Source organism: Histoplasma capsulatum, genomic scaffold (assembly GCF_000149585.1).
Source record: "Histoplasma capsulatum NAm1 scaffold_3 genomic scaffold, whole genome shotgun sequence".
Taxonomy (NCBI): Eukaryota; Fungi; Ascomycota; class Eurotiomycetes; order Onygenales; family Ajellomycetaceae; genus Histoplasma; species Histoplasma mississippiense.
In genome coordinates, this window is record NW_001813980.1 from 1,821,087 (window position 1) to 1,844,191 (window position 23,105).

Here is a 23,105-nt window from a genome sequence, read left to right on the forward strand (position 1 = left end):
AGTATGAACGCTCTACGAACTGCGGCTCGCCTCTGGAAATGGCGGAATCCGCACTTCAAACTTCCAACAGAGCTAAGATGCTATAGTTCGTTTCACGGACGAAATCAATTTGGGGAGATAAACAAGTTCCTGAAAATCTCAGAAGAGGTGCAAGATGCTGTGGCTTCATCGAGGCCTGTTGTAGCTTTGGAGACGACTATTTATACGCATGGTGCGCCTCCCATGGAATCCTTCGATTTGCTTCTATAAATTGTAACTAAAGCTGGAGATAGGATTCCCATATCCTGATAACGTCGCTCTAGCATCCCGACTAGAGTCGATTGTACGAGAGGGAGGTGCGGTTCCTGCTACTATAGGTGTCCTCAACGGCGTTGCTCGAGTGGGAATGGCACCTGATGAGCTCGCCGAGCTCGCATCTTCATCCCAAACCCAGAAGATCTTGAAGGTCTCTCGTAGGGACCTCGGATATATTTGTGGCCTGGTAACTGAGCTACCACTAACTATAGTGTGCAGCAATCGCTAACCGTTTACTAGGGTCTGAGCGGGAAGAAGATGAATGGAGGGACTACAATTGCTGGTACCATGGTGCTCGCTCATATTGCGGGGATCAAAGTATTTGCTACTGGTGGCCTCGGTGCGTTCATTCAGGGTAGAAGCGATAATCAATATGGATACGAGCTCTAACATCCAATAGGTGGTGTGCACCGTGGTGGGGAAAACTCTATGGATATATCTGGTGAGATTAGCGGGATGCCTTTCGCTTGAACGTCGCAAATAATGCTAAGATATGCCCAGCCGACCTCACTGAGCTTGGTCGAACTCCTGTTGCGCTTATCAGCTCAGGTTGTAAAAGCTTTTTAGATATCCCGCGGACGCTTGAGTACCTCGAGACCGAAGGGGTGATGGTTGGAGTCTTTGCAGATGGACGTGAGGGAAGTGTGGATTTCCCTGCTTTTTATACCAGAAACAGCGGAATAAAAGCACAGAAAATCATATGTGATGAAGCTGAAGCAGCTGCCATCATTTGTAAGTGTTCTGGTGACATTCAGATTTACTTTACACTTGCTATGTTGTTTTGCTCGTTTTCTTCTTACTGTTTTATCTGTCCAACAGCACCAGGACCTCTCATGCTAATACCCTGCCAGATGCACAATCCCGTCTAAACATATCTTCGGGTTTGGTTTTCGCCAATCCAGTGCCAGGGGAATTTTCATTCCCCAAGAAGGAGATAGATGATATAATAGAACAAGCCCTTGAATCCTCTAAGCTTGAAGACATCCATGGCAGTGATAACACCCCTTTCGTTCTAGCTAAAATTAAGGAGTTGAGTCATGGAAAAAGCGTGACTACGAACACAGCTTTGGTAGAGAGCAATGTGGAACGCGGAACCAAAGTTGCGTTAGAGCTTGCCAAACTGGAAAAGGGATGTCAAGTGGAAGAGAATCGGTGAGCTAATTTTGTAATCAACTACGGTTGGAATCTCTGGCTGATTTTGGGTTATATTTTGATATGCAGACATATGCCAGGGTATTTAACAAGTGTTCCGTTATCGTCGGAGTCCCCTTCAGCTCAAAACACCCTCATATGTCCTATTCCAACAATACCTACGTCCAAACCCATCCTAGCGAATGTTGAAGAGGCCAATATATTAGTCGCCGGGTCTCTTGCAGTAGATTTTGCATGCGATTATACACCCGTGACACAAAGCGGTGACGGTATCCCCGCTCTCCAAACATCTAACCCCTCAATAATTAGACAAAGCTTAGGGGGAGTTGGCCACAACGTAGCTCTAGCAGCGAATTACGCTGGCAGCTCAGTGCTCCTTTGCAGCGTCGTTGCGGACGATCTCAGCGGCCGTGCAGCGCTCTCTGGCCTAAAAAACTGTCAATCTAATCTGCAAGTTCAAGGTATCCAAGTTCTTAGCCTAGCCACTGGCTCCAGGACTTCTCAATATGTCTCTGTCAATGACGAGAGGAAAAATCTCATGCTTGCCATGGCAGATATGGCTATCATGGAAACGCCTGAGCAGCATCTTGATTTCGACACATGTGGCGCCCTCTTATCCACAGCGCACGGCCCAGCTGGATCGTCATCGATGCGAATTGGAGCCCAGATGTCATCGCAAAGTGGATTTCACTGGCGAAATCCCACGGAGCCAAAATCGCATTTGAACCAGTATCCAACGAAAAATCAACCCGCCTTTTCACACGCTCGCTTTCAAACTCAAAATCAATCATCCAGCCGTCAATCACAATTCCAAACCACTCCATCGACCTCGTGACCCCTAACCGCCACGAGCTGACAGCCATGTATACAACAGCGCGAGAATCTGGCCTCTTCGAGAGCGCGGAATGGTGGCAAGTCATCAACTCACTAGAAATGCCTAGTAATGGCTCGCGCGATCGACTAGTCTCTGCAACAAACTCTCAGCTCGTAGATGAAGGGGTCCCGCAACAAAGCATTCAGCTTCTGCCTTTTATCCCCTGCATAATCACCAAACTCGGCCCGAAGGGCGTCTTACTTACTCAGATCTTGCCGCATGATGATGAGCGGCTTCTCTCTGCGGATTACGCATGTTATATCTTGAGCAGATCTTATGGCGGTGGTAGCAATGGCCCTGTTGGCGGGGTTTACATGCGTCTCTTCCCGCCGGAAGAAGTCCTGGGGGATAAGAATGTGGTCAGTGTTAACGGTGCTGGTGACACGTTGCTTGGGGTGATTGTTGCGGGACTTGCTAAGTGTGAATGGAAGGGTGATGCGGGCTTGAGGAGTTTAGACGATATCATTCCTGTTGCCCAGAGGGCTAGTATAGAGACGCTGAAGAGTACAGATGCAGTGAGCAAGGAGATTTCAGGTCTAGAAGGATTATTACGGTGCAGATAAAGCCGTAATCAATATCTAATATCAGCATTACACAATCCTGGCTGACCGATTGAAAAACTACGCGGGCGACAAACTGTTAAGAAAAAAAAAAAAAAGGAACCTGGGAAAAAAGATAGCCGAACGCGGGGGTCGAACCCGCAGCCTTGCGGTCACATGAACGTGATCTAAGAGCCGCACGCTCTACCGATTGAGCTAGCCCGGCTTAGTTGATTGGGGGGCGTCTCCTGCTGTAACTTACCTGCTCTTCTCTCAGCATATTCAACCTTCTCTCCTGCTAACTTCTCCCCTGGTTACCACCACTACCTTTTCTTCTACAGAGTACCCAAATCGATTATTACTAAAATTTGCTCTATAAAACCGCTAATGTCTTAATAGAATAGCCATATCAAATACTCGATGAATCAAAGGTCGTCGACAGTGGGCTTGACTAAATCAAATAACAAATATAAAAAGAATACGGGCCCCAGTAGTGTGATTCGAAATCTTTTCATGAATCAACTAGTTAATATGTGATTCCTCCTTGCTCCTCCTTTCCCGACAGCCCATCCCAGCCTGAAACCTGTAGAGTCTCTCGCGATGGAACACTCAGCTCATATACCCAATTTTTATCACATTGTGATGAGCAACAGCTGTAAATGGGGCAAGTCAACAAGAAGGTACAAAAGTTTAGATGTATGTGGTATCGAGAGATTGAACAATACATGGAAGACACCGTCATAATAGACTGAAGGAGATTAGATATAAAAGTCGGAGTTTAGACATCAAGGGATAGGAGCTCATCTGTCCAGACGCCCCAATGCGCGTTCTTCCGGCAGCTCTTTCATAATGGCTATTATATCTACAGTGTAGACTGCAACTTAAATCCATGAATGTTGGCAAATTCAAGAAAAAGAGATCTATTACTTCTGACTTACGACTCTTACAAGGGATTCCCTTGAACTAATATTTTCTGGTTAGGGAATACAATCTGTTGTTAAAGCGGTGTGCGCAATTCTCAAAAGTTTTGGCGGGAATTGGTACGTAGTCATGGCGTTGAAAGCAATTCCCGACTTTTTTTAGATGTAAATACGCCTGAGTTAGTTTTACGAGAATATTTATGGGAACGGGGCCTCAAGTTTCGCTATATTGTTTAATGACATGGCGAAACTTTTCATGGGCCATTTCACTGTCTAACTGAAGTCAAAATACAGTCACTGAGGGGGGGAAATCTTAACATTTCTGACTTTAGACCTAGTCTAAATACCTGCAAGTCGGCAATCTGTAGTTATCTACATCCCAATATTTCCTTCGAACACCGCTCCATTGCCCTTCAAGCGGCGGGACCTTCACTTCTTCCCAATCGACATCGAATCCAGCCTCCAGGAGGTCCATTTCCACAACTTTCTGATAGACATCATAGCTTATTTGTCGGTCCGCACCCATCCCGTTGAAGAAGCCCCATTTGCCGTTCGGCTCAAGGAGGCCGATTACTTGCTCGGAAAAGAATTCTCGGAAGTCAGAGTAGGTTTCGGCAAAAGTGTCGTAATAAATTGCATCAAATGTCTTCCCTTCATCTATAAGTTTTGGAAGGACGTCCTGCCATCTGCCCTCGTGGATGGTGACACCGGGCCTTTCATGCCAACCTTTCTTTTTCATATCCTCTATGACGGCAGGATGCGCTTCGATGATGTGGTGTGCGCTTGGCTGTTGTGCTTGGAAAAGATGGTCCACGATTCCCATTCCATGTCCAATGTTTACAACACGCAATCCAGGAGTGGGAAGAAGGGCTTTCGCAGAATTTGACATGATGTCTGTTTCCCACGCCATCATAACACTATTTTGATCTTCGTCGACTAATCGATCATGTTGGAATGTCAATTTTGATTGAAGGTAGCGAGAGCTGGTAACATCAGCGTCTGCTGACTCTACCCTATTCTGATTTGCCCCATTACTCAGCTCAGCAGCGGGGTGCGGCATTCCCTCCTCGGATTCCTCCACCACAAGAGAAGCATCCTCATCCTCTTTCTCATCGCCGTCATCATCTGAGAGCATTTGATAACCATCCAATCGATTAAGGAGCATTTCAGCTCGCACGCCTGCATCAACCATTAAACCATAAAGCTCTTTGAGCCCAAGTCTCCTAGCCAAACAGCCAGGGGTTTCATTGTTAGCATCCAAGTCATTCCAAATGGCCCCTTCTTGCAGAAGGAACTTCACAACATCCCTGGCCCGGTCAGCCACGCTACACGATCCATCTAATGCTGCTGCGGAATCTCCATTTGAAGTGCCATTGGTAGCTTCATGGTTGTTTGTTAATTCCTTGGCATCTGACTCACACGCAGAAATTGCAGCATGAAGAGGAGTGTAACCGGTCTCAGGGTCTTTGACATTCACTGGGTTTTCTGCTTTCTCATTGGCGCGGATTAGTTGACGAAGTTTTGGAATGTTATGTTGCGATGCAGCAAGGAGGATTTCTTGTATGTCGGTGTCAACGTCTATAGAGCCCAGTTCGTCCCTGAAATCTGCCATGGCCAAATAATAGGATATCGGATTTTCCCCTCTTATCCTTTTTCAATGATTTTTTATATCAAAAGGCTTGGCCCCCAACTCAACACCCCTTTCGTTCCACGTGGTGGTCGTTTGTAAGCTGAATGAGACGTGAGGATCGAGTCTCCTCCAGTTATGTGTCAAGCACACCGTAGAAAAATGTCGTTTAATTTCCCCACCACGAACTCGTTTATATCACATGATCGCATACTGTTGGGGTTTGGATTGGTTCGTCCCCCTTTTGGTGGTGGCCCAACCTCCTCCTCCCTCCAAATACTCGTTAACTACTATTACTAGACCTTCGCAGATATACTAATGTTCTATGGAAATGAATTCATAAATGGGAAAGAGAATGTCTCAAGCCAGCCTATTTTTCCAGAACAATTCAAATCCTATCTCAATTGACGCACGCTTGTCAATGATTTTGAAGTGCTAAGAAGGGAGTGGCGCTTGTGGCTTATCCTCAGACACGGACCAACAAACATGAGACTAACGTGTAACAGGTGAAAAGCACAAATGTTGTTACTGATGAGGAGAATTCCTGCGTAGATTCATCGATGGAACTGCAAGTCTGCAACCGACGCATTGATCGAGACTATACGGGATACCTACTAGTTATCAAGTGATTCAAGGTCTCTAGATTGAAATTGTCTCTACCGCTTATACGGAACATAATCCGTTTGTTAAGGGATAGAGAGAGAAATGTTTTCTATATACAAATTATAAATACATTTTGAGACACTAAGCATTGGGGAGGAGCAATAGCTTCATGGCAATATTCCACATTATGACAACTTTGAGAAGAAAATTAGGGGCTGACCAATGTTACTTCTTTACGCTCTTCAAGCTTCTGATGCCATTGATAATGTGGAATTTAACTCAAATACGAAGTCATGCGCATTACATTTTTCCTTTTTAGGTGATCACACACCTTTACTATCAGAGAACAGGGGGGATCGTCTCATATCCAGAGCTCGGGCCCTGACTGAGATTTCCTAACCAAGACATTTCAAACTCCAATTTTACATGCTATAACGATTATGGATGAGATGCCTCCATATGGGGAAATGCCTGTGTGGCTTTGACTACTAAGCTGGCAATAACTGGTTTGGGTCTATGCCTGAACCCAGCTTCATCGCACCACAATGAGATACCCCTTGTCATCAGGCCATCAGAGGCACATAGTGTACATTGGCAGCTACATCTAACGTCTCACGAGCCTCAAAGTTACCATATATCCACTTAAAATGCGTCTCAAGGAGTCTACTCCTGCGAAGGAAGGCATCTTGGCGATCTTGCTAGCCGCCTGAGGATGGTAGTTCAATCTATCGAACTGAGCTTGACTGGAATGTAAAAAGGAGGCATTTCCACCAAAATCTACCGTTTTCACTCTTCCCTAAGGATTACCCACAGTCTTTCAAATTACCATTGCTTTTATACTCTCATTTTTCTGATATTCTACGCTTTGGTGTGCTGGTCACCACTCGCTCAATCATTCGCATATTCAGATACCCGATTTCTAGTATTATTTTCACATCTTTAATATTTTATTCTGTCATTTTTTTTTTATTATTTATTATTTTTTTATTTTTATTTTATTTTGGGCGGAACAGATCAAGCCATGAAGTCCTTTCTGCGCGGTGCATTCATGGGAGTTCTCTCCGCTTCTGCTGTCTTCAGTGCGCCTATGGAAAAGCGCCCGGCACGCGGAGTCTCGGATGTTGATATCCTTCAATTTGCCCTAACTGTAGGTGATAGCGATAATCCAATTGAGGCCCCTAGCAGATGTACCATAGCTAAGTTTGATTCGTACAGCTCGAACATCTCGAAAATGTTTTCTATAAGGGTGCACTCTCTCGATTCACAGAGAATCATTTCCGCGAGGCTGGCTTCGATTCCAAATTGCTCCAACAGTTGCGATTCATTGCCCAGGATGAGGAGGATCATGTCGTGTTTATCACGAAGGCTCTCTCGGCTGCGGGGGTGGTTCCCGTTTCAGCCTGTGAATACAATTTCCCATATACCGACGTTCACAGTTTCCTTGCTCTAGCATCCGTCCTTGAAGGCGTTGGCACCTCCGCTTACTTGGGTGGTGCTAGAGTTATCTCAAACAAGGATATCCTGACACAAGCAGGTGCTATTCTTGTCGCAGAAGGCATCCACCAATCTGTCCTCCGTAACAGTCTTAACCAGATCTCCTCAGCCAAGGTCACGGGCACGCCAGTTGATGCCAATGCCATCTTTTCTTTAGCTGCTTCTTTTATCGTATCCTGTCCTAAAAACAACATCCCTCTCCCATTCCAAGCATTCCCAACATTGGCGCCAACCCAGCCCGGGCCCCAAGCTATTTCATCTCGAGCCCATTTCCGTATCGGGAAAAATGTTAACATCGGTGAAGGAGGCCTCTTCCTAACTTTCGTTAGTGGCCTCGATATCGTCAGCGTTGCAGTTGAGCGTGTTGATCGCCTCTTTGCTGTCAACATTCCGTCAGTGATTAGTGGACAATCATATGTTTTCCTAACAAACTCCGAGGCCCGTGGTTCTATCGCTGACAACATCGTCGTTGCTGGCCCGGCGATCATCGAAGTTACCCCAAGATCAGCTACAGTCAACCTGTCAATTTTGTAAATAGTTCAGCCAAAACCCAGATGACTTGTTTCTCCTTTTGTCGGAAGCTTGTGGAATAGTCATTGTAAAAGGGCTATTTTCAAAGCGGACATTTTCCCGATTTTTTCCTTTCGTCAGATTAGAAAGAGGACGCCAATTGGTGTATGTATCCCAGCTCCGGTAGTTCGCCGTCTTCCTTCTCCCATCTAGTCTTACTGTGTCAAAGGCAACATGACGGATTCGTTGCCATGTACCTTGCATGTGCCTTTTGAACCTCTCGTGATTTCCACCGATTTTTGGGACACTTTTTACATAATGATAAAAGAGAAATGAGTCAAGATTGATTGTCTTGAATTAAATGTATACGGTATCTACATTGATAACTACCCCTTTCCATCATGCCGCAACACCATTGGTTTTTTTCTTTCTGTTTTTCCCTTCTGTCTCTAGTTAGTTTTGAGATTTTTTATGCTTTTTTTCGATTTAGCGAGAAGAAAAGAAGGAAGTGAAGGGGGGGGATAGAGAAGCATGTCGAGATCTTGGGGATAATCCTTATTTGTCTTAAGCTGGGATTCTACGAAGAAGACGGCCACAGGTTCCCCCAGAAATTTCAGTTTTGCCAGGAAGTTACTTATCTAACGATGGACAGAGTTAGTGAATATGATATTACGATTTGAATGTTTTTATTAAGATCAAAACTTTTTTGCATTCATTGGGAATTTGTGCTCGTCTGGAACCTTTTTTTCCCGTACATAGTTTTATTTTATAGCATTATAGCATAAATGTGCTGAAAATAATGATAATTATAACTCAACTCTCGACGCAGGCAATGCCTCAATGCCTTTTAGTCCGGCACGGGAAGGATAACCATACAACGTACTAGGTCTTTTTGATTTTTGTGTGATTGATTTTCCCTCACTGAACAACACAGCAGTTACGAATGAAGCGTCTAGGTAGAGTTTCTGTGGGCGAAGAAGGCATACTTCATAAGACGCTCAAGAAACAGTATATCGTAACGAGTGTTTTTGACATGGGAGATGATTGATTTTTTTCTTTTGTGTTTTTATATTCAGTGTCCATGTTAGTAGTAGTAACAGTTTTTTAGTAACGGAAATACAGGAAAAATATAGAGGGAAGCTAAAATATTCATACATGACCACCCCCTCCTGCGGGCATTCGACATTTTGGAACCTAGTGGAAGGTTATGGGAGAAAAGGTGCTGTGATCAGAATGGTCAATTCTATCCCACCGCCACATGTCAATTCAGAAATCTTATGCCTTTTCGATACGCTGGAGCCAATGCTACTTATCACAATAAAAGGGTTTCGCTGCAGCCTCATCGCTCCGCTTATTATTCTGCAATTCTTTAACGATAAAAAGGAGTCGTGCTTGACGTTGACGTTGAGTCCCAAGCCTTCTGAATCTAGGTACAGCTTGTTCTTTCCACCAGATTCTTGTAAAATCGTTGCAATGTTCCGGGCATTTTCAAGTTTGCGCAGCTCGATGTAACTCTTGCTCTTCTTAATGGCATCTCCAATCAGCTGAGCGGACCGCGCCTCACCCTGCGCCCGCACGATGGTTGCCTGTTTTTCCTGACGTGCTTTGTCGACGACGAATGCAGCTCTCTGGGCTTCCTGTTGAGCAACTTGCTTGGCTTCCACAGCGGCGGTGAATTCAGGTGAGAACGCAAGATGCTGTTGATTTAAAAAAAAAAAAAAAAAAAAAAAAAAAAACGTTTAGTTATGAATGAAAAAACGAATAGAGAAAGTAGGAAGTATTGATTTCCGTATCATACCGTTAGGGAAACATCATCAAGAACGATGTTGAAACGAGCAGCGCGTCTTGAAAGGTTATCGCGAACAAGACGGGCGACGTTCTCTCTCTGTGTAATAAGTTGGCTGGCGTTGAATTGAGCCACCACAGCTTTCAGCACCTCATTGACGATCGATGGAAGAACTCTCTCATCAAAATCAGTCCCTAGGGTACGATATATCTGAGGTAGGGCATCGACTCTTGGGCGGGAAAGGACACGGCAGGTGATGTTCACCATCTGCAAGTCCTTGGTGCCCGTGAGGGAGGCAACATTTCTCGGCTTCGCGCGAACGTCGTAGATGATAGGAGTTTCAAACCACGGAATCCGGAGATGGGTTCCTTTTGACAAATAAGTTTAGGCAGTGGAACGTAGGTGCGTAATTGAATAAATAAAACCCACCTTCATTATAGATGTCTTTCTTCACGCCGCCTATTCTCGTATATTTGATTGCTCGATGACCACCGTCAACTGGGAAAATGCAAAAATGACGTTAGTTAAACTTGGGTTTCTTTTGGCTTCCGGAAGGTAAAGACTCACCGTTAAAGAGGGAATTCATGAAAACATATGCCCCCAACCCAAGTGCAATCAAGGCTCCAGCACCCCCAAAAGCTCTTCTTGGGCTGCCCCCTCCCGGAAATCCGCCTTTTGCCCGCTGCTGCTGCAGGGACTGCTGCAGCCTAGCCCACGTCTCACGAGGATCTCCAGCCATGATGATGCCAAAACGAAGATGTGGAAAGGGAATTCCGGCTGGCTAGGGCTGTTTACTGACAGGAATCCAAGTGTACTTGTTGGATGGAAGATCAAAAGTTCGGAGTTGATCTCACTAGGCCTGATAAGGAAAGGCGTCTCTAGCGCTTCTGTGAACTTTCACTGGCACATATGAAACTCAGCTTGCAATTCCTGGTCTATCAACCAAACGGAACATTCAAAGCTCATATGCACCGGCGCTGAAGATTGCATTGTCGACTGCTTCCAAAATAATTTACAACTAGCACTTGGGTGATGCATGTTTGAAAATGCCTCCAGAACGCTTCGGTAAAAGCGTTTTCCTTGGGAATATCCCCTACAGTAAGCCATTCATTGGACCAATACACTCGCATGTTGTAGGTTCAGCTCAGCTTACAATTTAGCAGACCTTACGGAAGAGCAGGTGAAAGACATCCTCAGCTCCGCAGGCACTGTTACGAAATTTCGGTTGATGATAAACCCCGAGACCGGAAAACCAAAGGGATATGGATTCGCCGATTTTGCGGACGCAGACGCTGCTGCTTCTGCCGTACGGAACCTGAATGATTACGAGATTATGGGTCGCAAGATAAGAGTGGATTGGCCACATAACAATGAGAAAGATTCCGTTCCTCCAGACTACCCCCAACAGCCTCAAATGGGTATAATGCAGGGGATGCAGGGACAAGACCAGTCGCAAGCGTCTGCGCTGCCGCCGCTACCTCCAGGAACGGAACTCCCGCCAAATCTTACCTGCCCCAACGCGATATCGCAAACTCTCGCTTCCCTCCCGGCTCCTCAACTACTCGATGTTATTACGCAGATGAAGTCATTGGTGATGGCAGACCCGGCTCGCGCCACAGAGCTATTAAGACAAGCTCCCCATCTAGCTTATGCCATATTCCAAGCGTTATTACTCATGAATCTCGTTGATTACAGCGTGCTTGGCTCTGTTGTTCAACATGCCTCACAGCCTCAGCCGCCTCCACCACAGCCGACACCTCAGATACCTCAACAGTTCCAACCATATCCATCGATCCCCGGCCAAATATCTACGCCCCCAGTACAACATGCCGCTTTCGCTCCCCCTCAAACTCAACCTCAAACTCAGCAACAGCCTGCTCCGATTCCCAGTCAGGACGAGCTGCTTCAGCAAGTATTGAACATGCCACAGTCTGCGATAGATGCGCTGCCACCTACGGAACGTAGCCAGATAATGTTGCTGAGGCAGCAGCTGCTCCAAGGGGGAATGCGATAGTTTGGGGGTTGTAGGCTATGAATTGATTTTGTTTGCATTTTCATATCGAAATGAATCCTACTGCTTACGGCGGAAGATACGGGAATATGGCGCAATGGTGACGGTTCCTTGATATGCTCTTGTTACATGGTTTTGCAGTGTTCTTCCTTGCTACGCCGTACTGGCCTTTGGCGAGAAGGACAAATTAGGGCAAAATACACATTTTCTACGGCACTTCTAGTTGTGTTCTTTTTTAGGGTTATAACGGCGCTGTAATATTATTCAAATCTTGAAGAGCAAATTTTACGCAATGCTTCCGCATGCCTTTTTGTTACTTTTGGATTTTGTAACGCTGGTAGTTGAGACTTTGCAGGCGCGCGGCAGGCGCTAAACCTGTGGCCACAACTTCCAAGAAAAATATATATCCACAACCTTGGCAAAACATCACACAAGTCATTCTATCAGTGCCCTTGCAAGAAACACGTGTTTCAAGTATTTGTTAGCAAATGCTGCTTTGATATTTAAACTGGATCTTGCTTATCTGACATTTTTTTATACCTTCAAGTTGTTATTAGGATATACGCCTGCCGAATTTGGAGGAGTTATGTTGCCATTCGACTCCATGCAATTTTGTTCGAAATCTGCTTTCTGGCCTTGTTACGTCCATTTGCTAACTACTAGTATGGGTCAAAATTTCTACTCTTGTTTGGCTGGCCTCAGAAAGGGGTCTCGGCCAGTATCTTTATATACCCGTTGCCCGGCCAGTTTTAAATTCTCATCCATGATATATCGGATGGCTTTGAGTATATTCGAATGATGCGGTATTTTCTTTGCAGATGACTTCTTTCGCAGATGACTCCAATATCTATTAGTCTTCACAGGGGCTAATTTCCACTACACCTCGTCTACAAATGACTTCTTTTTGAGTGCCCGGCGGGAAATATCCAAGCTCCGGTTGGGATATTCCGACTTTTTTCTTGATGAAGGTTTTGAGGTGCATTCTATGAAATGGATATCCATTGGCTTTCCACCCTCTGTCGCTGGCCTATCAGACCTTATCAAATATAGCAGTTTAGTGAGATGCAAACACTGCAGATTGATTCTGTGAGAAGCTCATGGAATACACTCAAATCATGTCTTTTAGATAACAATAAGCCTACAGGCTTTAGATGTTTAATGTTATTCAGTGTGTTGATGTTATTCTCATCGCTTGTCCAACCCCTGACTTGTCAACAAACAAGATCATTTCATCTACAGATAACAGGCCCGTCATGTGGATTCACTTACCCTCATCCTCTTGTTTCATTACCCTCAATCATCTTTTCTTTCAGAATTTAAGAGAAGGCTGGAGAAACTTACGCGTTTTTATATATTGCCTTCTTTGGCAAAAAGATTTTGCAATTACAATGAGCCAGAAGGTAACCGTTTACCAACTTTTTTCTAGATAAGACCACCAGCTAATTTTCTCTCTCGACATGTCAAGCGGGAGGAGACAGTGTTCCATCTCCTCAAGAAAACAAAACCATTTCCCATGGACGAAGTCTTTAGTGATCCAACTGATGAAGAAAACTCTGTTAACTCCAGTGTCACTCCTGATACCTTTACTTCCTCCAATCCTGGCTTGGAAACTAACACCTCCGTGTCGGAAAATGTTGGTGACGACAACGCCCATGTATCCGAGGAAAACGACCTGAGAATATCGATAAATTCACCTCCAGAAATCTTGAGAGGCAAATACCACTCACTGCCTGGAAAGAAACCCAAGCCTGGACTAGATTTCAACCTCCCTCCAATAAGCAAAATTGAGGATATATTTGACGATATTTCGATCAATGCCGAAAGGAATGGGTTTAATAACTTCCTCGATCACATTGGCTCGCGAGATCTTCGCGTCGCCACCATGTGTTCTGGTACTGAAGCGCCTCTTCTCGCTCTAGAAATGGTGATGGCTAGTACGTGACCCGTATAGTTCTTTATTTGATTTTGCTAATGGCCATAGGTTTTAAAAAGATCTTTGGCAAGAAGTTCAACATGCGCCATTTATTCAGTGCAGAGATAGATCCTTTCAAACAGTCATACATCCAGCGGAATTTCTCACCCGATATTATTTTTCGAGATGTCAATGAGCTAATTGCTGATGAAGCGTATGTACGATTCTCCCTTGAAAGGATCGTATACTGATTTGATCCCCAGAGTTACTGCATTTGGTTCACTCCGGAAAGTGCCTTCGACTTTGGATCTACTGGTTGTTGGATTCTCTTGTGTGGATTTTTCAAATATGAACCTCTACCGCAAAACTCTGGACGAAATGGGGGAATCAGGCCATACATTTTATGGCGTCTTGCGATACACTCAACGTTGTAGGCCACCCTTAATGATCCTAGAGAACGTCTGCGGAGCCCCATGGGGCCATATCAAGGATGCTCTCAAGGAAATTGATTACCACGCCTATCACATTAAAGTAGACACGAAAAACTACTACCTGCCACAAACTCGTGAGAGAGGATATATGCTCTGCATAGACCAAACCAGACTTGAAACTCTACCTCCTGCAGACTCTAAATCATCCGCATTTGCGAAGATGATGAAAAACTTTGAACGCCCTGCGAGTTCTCCCGTCACGCAATTCTTACTTAAAAACGACGACCCTCGTTTGCTGGACGCCATCGATGATATATCCTGCAACACAACCAAGGACCGCCAGGCCGTTGATTGGACTCGGTACAAAGCACGTCACCTTCGGTATAGGATGAGGGAAGGACTTGGGGATAAAAGACCTCTTACTCGTTGGCAGGACAACGGTAGCTGTCAAATGCCTGACTTCTATTGGCACAGATGGAGCAAGGTGCAGACCGAACGTGTTTGGGATACGCTTGACGTAAATTACCTGCGGAGCATAATCAGAGGTTTTGATATCAACTTCAAATCGTAAGTCGCGTTGGGCTTTCCATGTTCATGATATATGTTAACAAATTGATAGCCGGATCATCGACCTTTCTCAGGGGCTTGACAGGGAGCTGGACCAGCGTGCATCCGGGGTTTCTGGTTGTTTGACTCCACGGGGTCAACACTTTGTCACTTCGCGGGGTGGTCCTCTCTTAGGTATCGAGGCGTTGGCTCTGCAGGGAATTCCTATCGATAGGTTACTGTTAGGCAATGACAGTCAACGAGATCTCAACGATCTTGCAGGCAACGCGATGAGCTCAACTGTTGTAGGGGTGGCGATTATGAGTGCTTTGATTGTAGGATACCAGGCTCTTGCGCCTGGCAAAACTGGCGGAAGAAACTCCAAAAACGAAGAACACTTTATAACTCAGATGCAAATTGCTGACAATGACACTGTGGAGCTCGTCCCCCTTCATTCGGGGGACGAAATTGTGCTATCTACACACGAGGTTTTCGAAATCGGAAAGCGAAGTTCGAGAATGTGTATTTGTGAAGGCCAAGCATTGACGAAAAGAACTGACATGTTGATATGCTTGAAATGCGGGCTTACTGCATGCAAATCATGTGGACGCAATCCTCCACATGTATATTCTCCAATTCCCAAGGATGAATTGAATGCGCGGGTGTCCCCAATAGATTTCGAGACCCAATTGAAGAAAAAGCTGCCGATGAGACTTCAAGTTAACGGACTACCCCTTGCGTTATACCGAGAACTAAAGCAAGACGATCTGCCGGTTGACGTTTCGTCGACGTGGGATGATTTTTTCAAAGTCCTTCTTCCAGCATTAGGGGATGAGCTGCGATATCAAGGGGTGACCCGAAAGAGATCCTGGACGATAACGTATACAGGATCCTTATCCGTACTAAAATTTGTTTGCTCTTCCACAAGGTTGCAATGGTCCCTTTACCTTAAGCCACCAAAAGATGAACCGAGCAATTCTCCCCTCCGGCAAGTTTTACGTTATCCCATCGCTTCCATGACCCCGTCCGGCAAGAATATATTGAATGGAATTTGGCATATTACGTCCCCAATTAGTTCATATTTTGATATTTTTGTTTCTGGTAAGGGAAATGTACTTCCATCTATCGGTTCGCGAGCTGGGTTGAAGCGCTCGCACTTTGCTGATGCTAAGGTCTGGAGTAAAATCAATATATCCGCAACTGATGCTGCTGTTCAAAATTTGGAGTTTGATATCCGCGGAGAATACGAGCTTCTGCAAGACTGTGGTGCCGCTAGTGGAAGCTTGCATAAGAAAATGGTGTCTGGCTGTGACCCTCCTGTTTACTGTTTCCTGGACCCTACAGATATTGGTCCTGCAGAGTTTGATTCTTGGGTTTTTGCGCTCAGCCATGATCGGCTGGATATCGGGGAGGCGCGTATTATAATAGCAGAGTTGCGCCCGAATTGGGATTCATGTACCGTTTCCAATGAGCCCGAGTCCGTTCGCTGCTGGTTCCGAAAGACCACTATGACTGACATGGTCTCTCTTGACATCTACTCCCCATCTCCTTTCTACCAGACTACAACCCCCAAAACTATTGCTACAAGCATCGGATCCAAATGTCTAAATTCTTACGTACCGATGCTTGTATCCTCAATTCCTGCAACTGGCGCAGAATTGTCCTGGGAACCTGGTACATGGAAGGTCTCAAATCTGATGGAATCACCAGCTGTTCTAAGAAAACTTTCATGGTTGTTACAACCGGCCAGTTCAGTGAAACAATTTAGCGAATGGACTGGCATATGTCTGGATAATGAGGAATGCGGAAAAGAGTGTGATATTTGCGCGCCTCGAAAACCTCGACTATTATGGGCTTTGGACGAAAAAGACCGCATCTATGCGTACGAAGACCCAGAGGATGCTGCCGTGTATGAACAAAGCATAAAGAAACGACCAGCAACGTTTCTGGGGTTTACTAGGTTTGGTCATGATTCTATTCTACAGGTAAAACTATGTTTGAATGTGATAACCCTTATTCATCAAGCAAGGGGAAAGCTGGTTAAAAAGGAGCAAGTGTCCCAAGTCTCTCTGGAATGGCGCGTCTGCATTGATAATGTCGGTTTTCTTCGCCAGCGACTACCTATGTTGAAGGAGCAAAACAACAAAGGCGACATTGAATCAACACAACCTCCCGGATTCAAGTTCTTTAATCTCCGGCCCGAGCAATTGCGATCACTTACCTGGATGAAAGAGCAGGAGGATATGGTTCAGCCTTTCCAAGAGGAGGAGGTCGTGGAGGCAATGTTACCAGCTATAAATTGGAGGGCGGAAGCAAAAGCCACGGTTAAACATTTTGTGCGCGGTGGTATTTTGGGCGATGACGTTGGATATGGAAAAACAGCTATAACTCTTGGTTTAATCGACTATCAATTCACCAAGGATGTAAAAAATGTGCCTCGTTTTGTGAAAGGGGCGATTCCAATCAAGGCTACTTTGATCGTGGTTCCTCATCATTTGATTGATCAATGGTCTCGAGAAATTACCAAATTTTTGGGCAAGAAGTACAATGTTTTGGAGATCAAATCAATTGCCTCGCTACGATCACTAACTATTCTTCGATTTGAAATAGCTGACATTGTGTTACTTTCAACCTCCGTGATTCGTGGAGCGAGCTACTATGAAAGGATGGAGCTTTTTGCAGCAACATCTGCGGTGCCGAAAGGGGATGGTAGGATATTTGATGAATGGCTGAGTGACGCGACGGCCGCCGTTAGGGATCACGTCGACCTTCTTCTGACAAAAGGACCCGAAGTAGTACTCCATAACATGATTCAGAAGCAAGCTGATTTTAGGAACAGTGGAGTGTTTTCAAGATTCCAGCCTTCTAGGCGGTTAAAGGGGCGAAAATTCCAAGACCATCTGCTTAACCTCAAGAAAAAGATGCAGAAAATTAACAATGATAGCGCGGCAACGCACGAAACAGTTAACGACTCAGAAACCAAACTCAACATCGTTCAATCGAAATTGCAAAATAAGAAGAGGAAGACAATGGAGTACGATAGGGGAAACGAACCCGATATTGCAAATTCGGAGGCAACCAAAGCCCCTCAGGCAAAGAAATCGAAAAGAATTGGACCCGGTAGCGAGTTCGACAAAACGTTTCAACTTCTGAATTGCAACGGCGATTGGAAAAGAATGCGATCCCCTCTAATTCATATGTTTGAATACAGCCGAATTGTGATAGACGAATTCACGTACTCGAAGGATCGAAACTATTCATCAGTGCTTTCTATCCCCGCTCGTAGCAAGTGATCGATCTAGACGCCGAATCTCAATGACTGCGGATGTCAAATCATTTTCTCCCTTTCTAGCATCACGCTCGGAGTAGATGACGATGAGCGTGAGAAAGACAGAAAACGAAAGGCTGAGAACGATTCAACGAGAGCAGACAGGTATTTGCACGAAGCATCTGGCATAATTGTTACTCGACGTACGTGCTAACTGGGTAGATGCCGAACAATTCCAACCTTTCGTTACCCGACGTAGTACAGCATGGCATCGAAGACGACATAATGTAGCCCAGAGCTTTCTTGACCAATTTATGCGGAAGGTAATTTCCACTGCTCCCCTTCACGATTGTGGGATATGGCTGATATTATGGCACTCTGATTTCCCTAGAATGTACCTGGTATTGATGAAATACCTTGGACAGAACATATCTGCCCCATTACAATTGCGCCACGAGAGCGAGCAGCCTACCTCGAGTTGTTCATGCAGTTAATGTCTCAGAATCTAAAGCTGCGTAGAAACGGAAGAGGCCTATACGACTCTTCTGCAATGTCTCGAAATGATGTTATACTGGGAAATAGCAGCGGACCCGAAGAAGCGCTGATAAAATGCTCTTCCCATTTTGTACCCCTCGAAAGGGTAATGGGCAAACGATTGATTGATAAAACAAGGGGTATCAAAATGGACGATTCTGCAAGGCCGCCCAACGCATGCAGCAATGTGGAAAGTGGTGATGGAAAGGATTTAAAGTCACCTGTAACAGATCTCACCTCACTCTGCTCGAGTGAGGAAAACGCAAGAGATCGACAGCTCTATGATCTTACAATAGATATAATTGATAAACTCAGACATGCTTTTTGGTTGCGATCCAAAATTGAAAATACAACACATTTCGATACACTGATAAAACATTTGGAGAGGAATGGGGCTGGTGACCTAGGGGTTACCTCATGTTTTCGCAAAGCAATTTCCGCTGCGCGCACAGCACAAACATCTGAAGATGGACAATGCTACTATTTAACAGCTCAAGAGGTACACACCACAAATACAAATAGATTTATTACGGACTGACACAAATGTATAGAAAAAACAAAACCCAGCAGACATTCGCCTTGAATTTCCCAAAACGCCATCAGAATTTATTAGTGACCTTAACACTTGCACTGACAGCTTGCGGAGACTTCTTGAAGAAGCCCTGGTTCGTGTAAGAGCTGCTAGGCTTTTCGTTGTCGTCCGGGCACTCCAGGGCCGGCAGCCAGAAGATGTGTTTGCTTGCTCCTCATGTTTCCGGCGGCTCACCAACCTAACTTCACTTACCATCCTTGGTGAATGCGGGCATGCTTTTTGCGAAGCCTGCATCGAGATTGCCAGAGTTGAGGAAACGTGTCGTCTTCCTGCATGTAGTGGTGGCGCAGAAGCTTTTCGGATGATCAATTACTCTGACATTGCCTTCATCAACAACAGACTCACCGACAACAATGCCAATGGCGAAAAGTGGCAAGAGTACGGTGGGACAAAACTTCTAGAGTTGACAAGGCTAGTACAAGATACCGAGAGGATCGCAGAAGACGAACAGGTGCTACTTTTCATACAATTTCCAGATCTCATGGAAGCCGCTTCTGCTGCGCTGCAGAAAGCGAACATTCCTCATCTCATGATCTCCGTCAACGATCGAACGTCCTCGTCTAAGATAGCAGAATTCCAGACTAGGGCTGAAAAGGTTGGGAGCAAGGTTCTCATCTTGCACCTAGGAGATGTGTCAGCGTCTGGATTGTAAGTTTTTGCGAATATCAGCCCCTCCCTCCATTGATGCCCTTTTCAATATGAATATATTAGATTTATATAACCTTTCAGCGTTTGATCCCTAACCAATGCCACAGAAACCTTCAAAACGCAAACCACGTTATCTTTTTCCACCCCCTATTCACGAAATCACAGTACGATTACAATTCGGGAATGGCACAGGCAACTGGTCGGTCTCGACGCTACGGTCAACAGAAGCATGTGCATATATACCACTTCCTTGCGCTAAAAACGATTGAGGTAAATATTTTTGAGCAGCGTCGACGGGAGCGGTTGGTGAAAAGAGATGGCGGATTTCTCTCTTTGTCAAGTGATGATGTTTTGTTGCCCACGGACGAGGTTGAATGGAAGGGGAGTTCGTTGGATGGTAGTAATGCTTCTGAAGTCTGAGTTTTGGTGATTGCGGACCTTTGTTATTTGGGTGTTGGAGGGCTTCCTCTTGCAAACTAACCTATTTTCTTTCATTCCTGTTCACTTTTTGAATCCCATTTGTCTATGTGGAGATGAGAGAAACCTTGATTTTCAAAGCGGAATTTTTCCCTCTTCTTGTTCTAGTATCTGGGATAGGGATATTTCTGGTGTTAGTCTTTGGTGAATTTCTTCTATTTCGCTCTATCGTTGAAGGATATGTGTTAGAGTTGTTGATCAAATGATAGCCAATATACGTAAAACCGCACTACCGCACGAGCTAGAAATTAATATAATACGATAAGCTATATTGCGTGAAGGGAGGATTTACCATTCTTCCCATGTGCCTATAGTGATGCGGGAATGATAAAGTGTGCGTTGAATACAGGCTAATTTCTTATTCTACATTGACTAGAGGATTCTAAGGACTTAAACATTATGAGAAGGAAAGGAAAAGGCATTATAATATGCACCCAGAAGTTAAAACACCTGGGGAAATATGAAGCCGAAGTTGAATGAAAAAACATTCCGAATCAATCAGAAGAAAAAGTTTCGGACTTTTCCTCCTTATGAACCCCAATTCCATTGATTTTCTGACTTGATATAGTATTAAATTCTTACAGCTCCCCATCCGACCTCATCAGCTCTGGACTCCATGATGGATTCGTCAAATTGGTCAAACCAGCACTATTCTCACACGATTTCCGACCACTGAGAGGGCCGGGGGCGGGAACCTCGACAGATTTATCCGTTTCCGCCCCCTTTAGGGCATCTAGAAGAGACACTACAGATTCTGGGGTGAGGTCCTCGTAATAGTCGTCGTTGATTTGAATCATGGGCGCGTTCACGCAGGCGCCCAAACATTCGACTTCGAGAACGGTGAACAGCTTGTCTGGGGTTGTTTGGCCATTGGAGACTCCGAGGTGGTCTGTGACGGCTTTCATAACTTTGGCGCTACCGCATCCGCCTAGTTGGCATGGTGTCTAACGAGAGAGGCAAAATCATGCTGGGTTAGTAGGGGATCACTCTCTAGATGGAGCTAGGAGGATAAGAGAAATAATTGTATGGCTAGTTAAGCAGTCAATACGTACAGTCGTGCAAACCTGAACAAAGTATTTCCCTACGGGATCCCGATTGTACATGGTGTAAAATGTCGCAACTTCATACACCCTCATCGGGGGCATCTCCAGTATGCGCGCGACTTCGTTCATAACGCTGATGCTAGTGTACCCATATTGCCGCTGACCAAGGTCTAGGATTGGCATGACCGCTGCCTTCTTATACTGTGGAGGATATCTTAGGAGTATCTCATCGATAAGTTTGAGGTTCTGTTCAGAAAATTTGAAGGGGATGCCGGGGTTATTTTCAGGGGTGTTTCTGTGCTAACGTAGCCATTTATATTAGCTTAAATACTTGCGGTATTCACGTATACAGGTCAAATAGACATACGACTGCGAGGGTATCACTCCGGAGGGGCGCCGCAACTGTGAACGGCCGACATTGTCGGCTTGGGAAGCGAGAGAGAGCAAAACGGCCCGGCCGCAAAGCAAAGGGGACCAATTTGGATGCCATTCCTGGAAGAATTAGGAGCGGCAAGGCCTGATGTCGAGCAGGACCCTAGGAATTAGAGACTAAAAGGATGATGGCAGACAATTGGAAGTGGGAATAAGTTGACGATCGAAATAACGACCAAATTGTTCTGGTTGATGCTTCAAGGTCCACTGACCAATTAAAAGCGGCACATCGGTGTCTTATGTCATCGCTAACAAGAAGGTCAACAGCGCTGTGAAATCCCCCATTAACCACGAACAACAGCATCGATACGGTCCTATTTCCCCCAGTTCTATTACAACAAGCCGAGAAGAAAAGAGAGGAAGTGTGGATAGAAAAGGAATGCTCCTCACTTTTATTGGGCGCATTCCCAGGATCTCGACACTAACCCGTCATTCAACTATTTCCTCCCCGCATCCAGTTCCATCCTCACCAGCCAGGTCCTACGTTTCATCGCCTCTCATGGACCAAGATCGCTTCAAGCTTATTTTCTTTGCACCGCTAACTCATGTGGAGGCTTGCAAAGACGCCGTATTCGACGCAGGCGCTGGTCAATACCCACAAGGGAAATACACTAAGGTCTGCTTCCAATCCCCGGGTACCGGCCAATTCCTCCCTGGGGGGGATGCAAATCCGACCATCGGTAAAGTCGGTTCCCTGGAGGTTGTTGAAGAAATGCGCGTGGAAGTCTTGTGCATGGGTCGAGCTACGATGCAGGAAGCTGTAAAAGCGCTTGTCAAGGCTCATCCCTACGAGGAGCCCGGTTACGAGGTTTACAAGCTTGAGAACGTTTCGGTTGGAGAATAACATGCGAGGCATTTACTGTGGCTGTTTATCACTTTTCTCCGATCAGCGAGAATTTCCAACCATCGAAAGGTCTATTTTCTTGAGCTTTCATTCTCACCACCACACTCAGACGCAGTCCTATCGGTGATATAGTGGCTGAATATCTAGGACGGATCATTCTTCTATAAATTTATCTTCTATAACAATGCCAAAAAGCGGGAGTTGAATAGATATTTATCGCTCAATGGATAGTCATCTTCGTTTTATATCCCAGTGGAGTCTCACATGTCTTAACTTTAACCTTGCTAAAATATCTATAGCTCATCCTTCTTCTGTGCTCTTGCTCTTGTAACCTTTCTCCCCTTCTGTACTTAATGACTCGAACGAAGCGAGTGCTGTGCGTTTACTTCGTAGCCTCATGTATTAACGACTGTACATTTCCCCTCTCAAATTGACTCGGAAGGAGTTTTGAGAAAGTGATACATACCTGAGATTGATTGCCATTCACACGTATCATTAGGTATAACCGAGTAAATATTATACAATAAACTGCCGTGTTATAGTGCCTGGTCAAACATATTCTTCTGTT

At 45.2% G+C, this 23,105-nt stretch overlaps 9 protein-coding genes and 1 non-coding gene across 10 annotated transcripts; 6 read left to right on the forward strand and 4 right to left on the reverse strand.

Moving 5' to 3' along the window:
* Positions 1-3: 3 nt before the first annotated feature.
* HCAG_03680 (hypothetical protein) lies at positions 4-2,883 on the forward strand (the record flags this gene model as incomplete). Its single annotated transcript, XM_001541532.1, has 8 exons — positions 4-211; positions 303-481; positions 535-634; positions 695-736; positions 796-1,026; positions 1,146-1,446; positions 1,756-2,126; positions 2,321-2,883. 8 exons carry the CDS (start codon positions 4-6, stop codon positions 2,881-2,883), a joined length of 1,995 nt encoding a protein of 664 aa, XP_001541582.1.
* Positions 2,884-2,997: 114 nt separating this feature from the next.
* Positions 2,998-3,085, reverse strand: HCAG_09368. The gene has a single exon. It is a non-coding gene; the product is annotated as a tRNA-Lys (tRNA).
* Positions 3,086-3,491: 406 nt separating this feature from the next.
* On the reverse strand, positions 3,492-5,391 carry HCAG_03681 (conserved hypothetical protein; the record flags this gene model as incomplete). Its single annotated transcript, XM_001541533.1, has 3 exons — positions 3,492-3,512; positions 3,798-3,822; positions 4,127-5,391. The coding sequence occupies 3 exons, from the start codon at positions 5,389-5,391 to the stop codon at positions 3,492-3,494; spliced, it is 1,311 nt and encodes a 436-aa protein (XP_001541583.1).
* A 1,639-nt stretch (positions 5,392-7,030) lies between these two features.
* HCAG_03682 (predicted protein) lies at positions 7,031-8,037 on the forward strand (the record flags this gene model as incomplete). The annotated part of the gene is made up of 2 exons (XM_001541534.1): positions 7,031-7,156; positions 7,225-8,037. 2 exons carry the CDS (start codon positions 7,031-7,033, stop codon positions 8,035-8,037), a joined length of 939 nt encoding a protein of 312 aa, XP_001541584.1.
* A 1,181-nt stretch (positions 8,038-9,218) lies between these two features.
* HCAG_03683 (prohibitin-2) lies at positions 9,219-10,538 on the reverse strand (the record flags this gene model as incomplete). The annotated part of the gene is made up of 4 exons (XM_001541535.1): positions 9,219-9,650; positions 9,812-10,167; positions 10,229-10,297; positions 10,367-10,538. The coding sequence occupies 4 exons, from the start codon at positions 10,536-10,538 to the stop codon at positions 9,219-9,221; spliced, it is 1,029 nt and encodes a 342-aa protein (XP_001541585.1).
* Positions 10,539-10,835: 297 nt separating this feature from the next.
* Positions 10,836-11,813, forward strand: HCAG_03684 (conserved hypothetical protein; the record flags this gene model as incomplete). Its single annotated transcript, XM_001541536.1, has 2 exons — positions 10,836-10,864; positions 10,937-11,813. The coding sequence occupies 2 exons, from the start codon at positions 10,836-10,838 to the stop codon at positions 11,811-11,813; spliced, it is 906 nt and encodes a 301-aa protein (XP_001541586.1).
* A 1,510-nt stretch (positions 11,814-13,323) lies between these two features.
* On the forward strand, positions 13,324-17,992 carry HCAG_03685 (predicted protein; the record flags this gene model as incomplete). Its single annotated transcript, XM_001541537.1, has 3 exons — positions 13,324-13,744; positions 13,961-14,720; positions 14,773-17,992. The coding sequence occupies 3 exons, from the start codon at positions 13,324-13,326 to the stop codon at positions 17,990-17,992; spliced, it is 4,401 nt and encodes a 1,466-aa protein (XP_001541587.1).
* Positions 17,993-18,281: 289 nt separating this feature from the next.
* On the forward strand, positions 18,282-20,161 carry HCAG_03686 (predicted protein; the record flags this gene model as incomplete). Its single annotated transcript, XM_001541538.1, has 4 exons — positions 18,282-18,290; positions 18,359-19,000; positions 19,053-19,741; positions 19,849-20,161. 4 exons carry the CDS (start codon positions 18,282-18,284, stop codon positions 20,159-20,161), a joined length of 1,653 nt encoding a protein of 550 aa, XP_001541588.1.
* Positions 20,162-20,796: 635 nt separating this feature from the next.
* Positions 20,797-21,751, reverse strand: HCAG_03687 (NADH-ubiquinone oxidoreductase 24 kDa subunit, mitochondrial precursor; the record flags this gene model as incomplete). Its single annotated transcript, XM_001541539.1, has 3 exons — positions 20,797-21,162; positions 21,271-21,561; positions 21,629-21,751. 3 exons carry the CDS (start codon positions 21,749-21,751, stop codon positions 20,797-20,799), a joined length of 780 nt encoding a protein of 259 aa, XP_001541589.1.
* A 441-nt stretch (positions 21,752-22,192) lies between these two features.
* Positions 22,193-22,537, forward strand: HCAG_03688 (predicted protein; the record flags this gene model as incomplete). Its single annotated transcript, XM_001541540.1, has 1 exon — positions 22,193-22,537. One exon carries the CDS (start codon positions 22,193-22,195, stop codon positions 22,535-22,537), a length of 345 nt encoding a protein of 114 aa, XP_001541590.1.
* Positions 22,538-23,105: the final 568 nt, after the last annotated feature.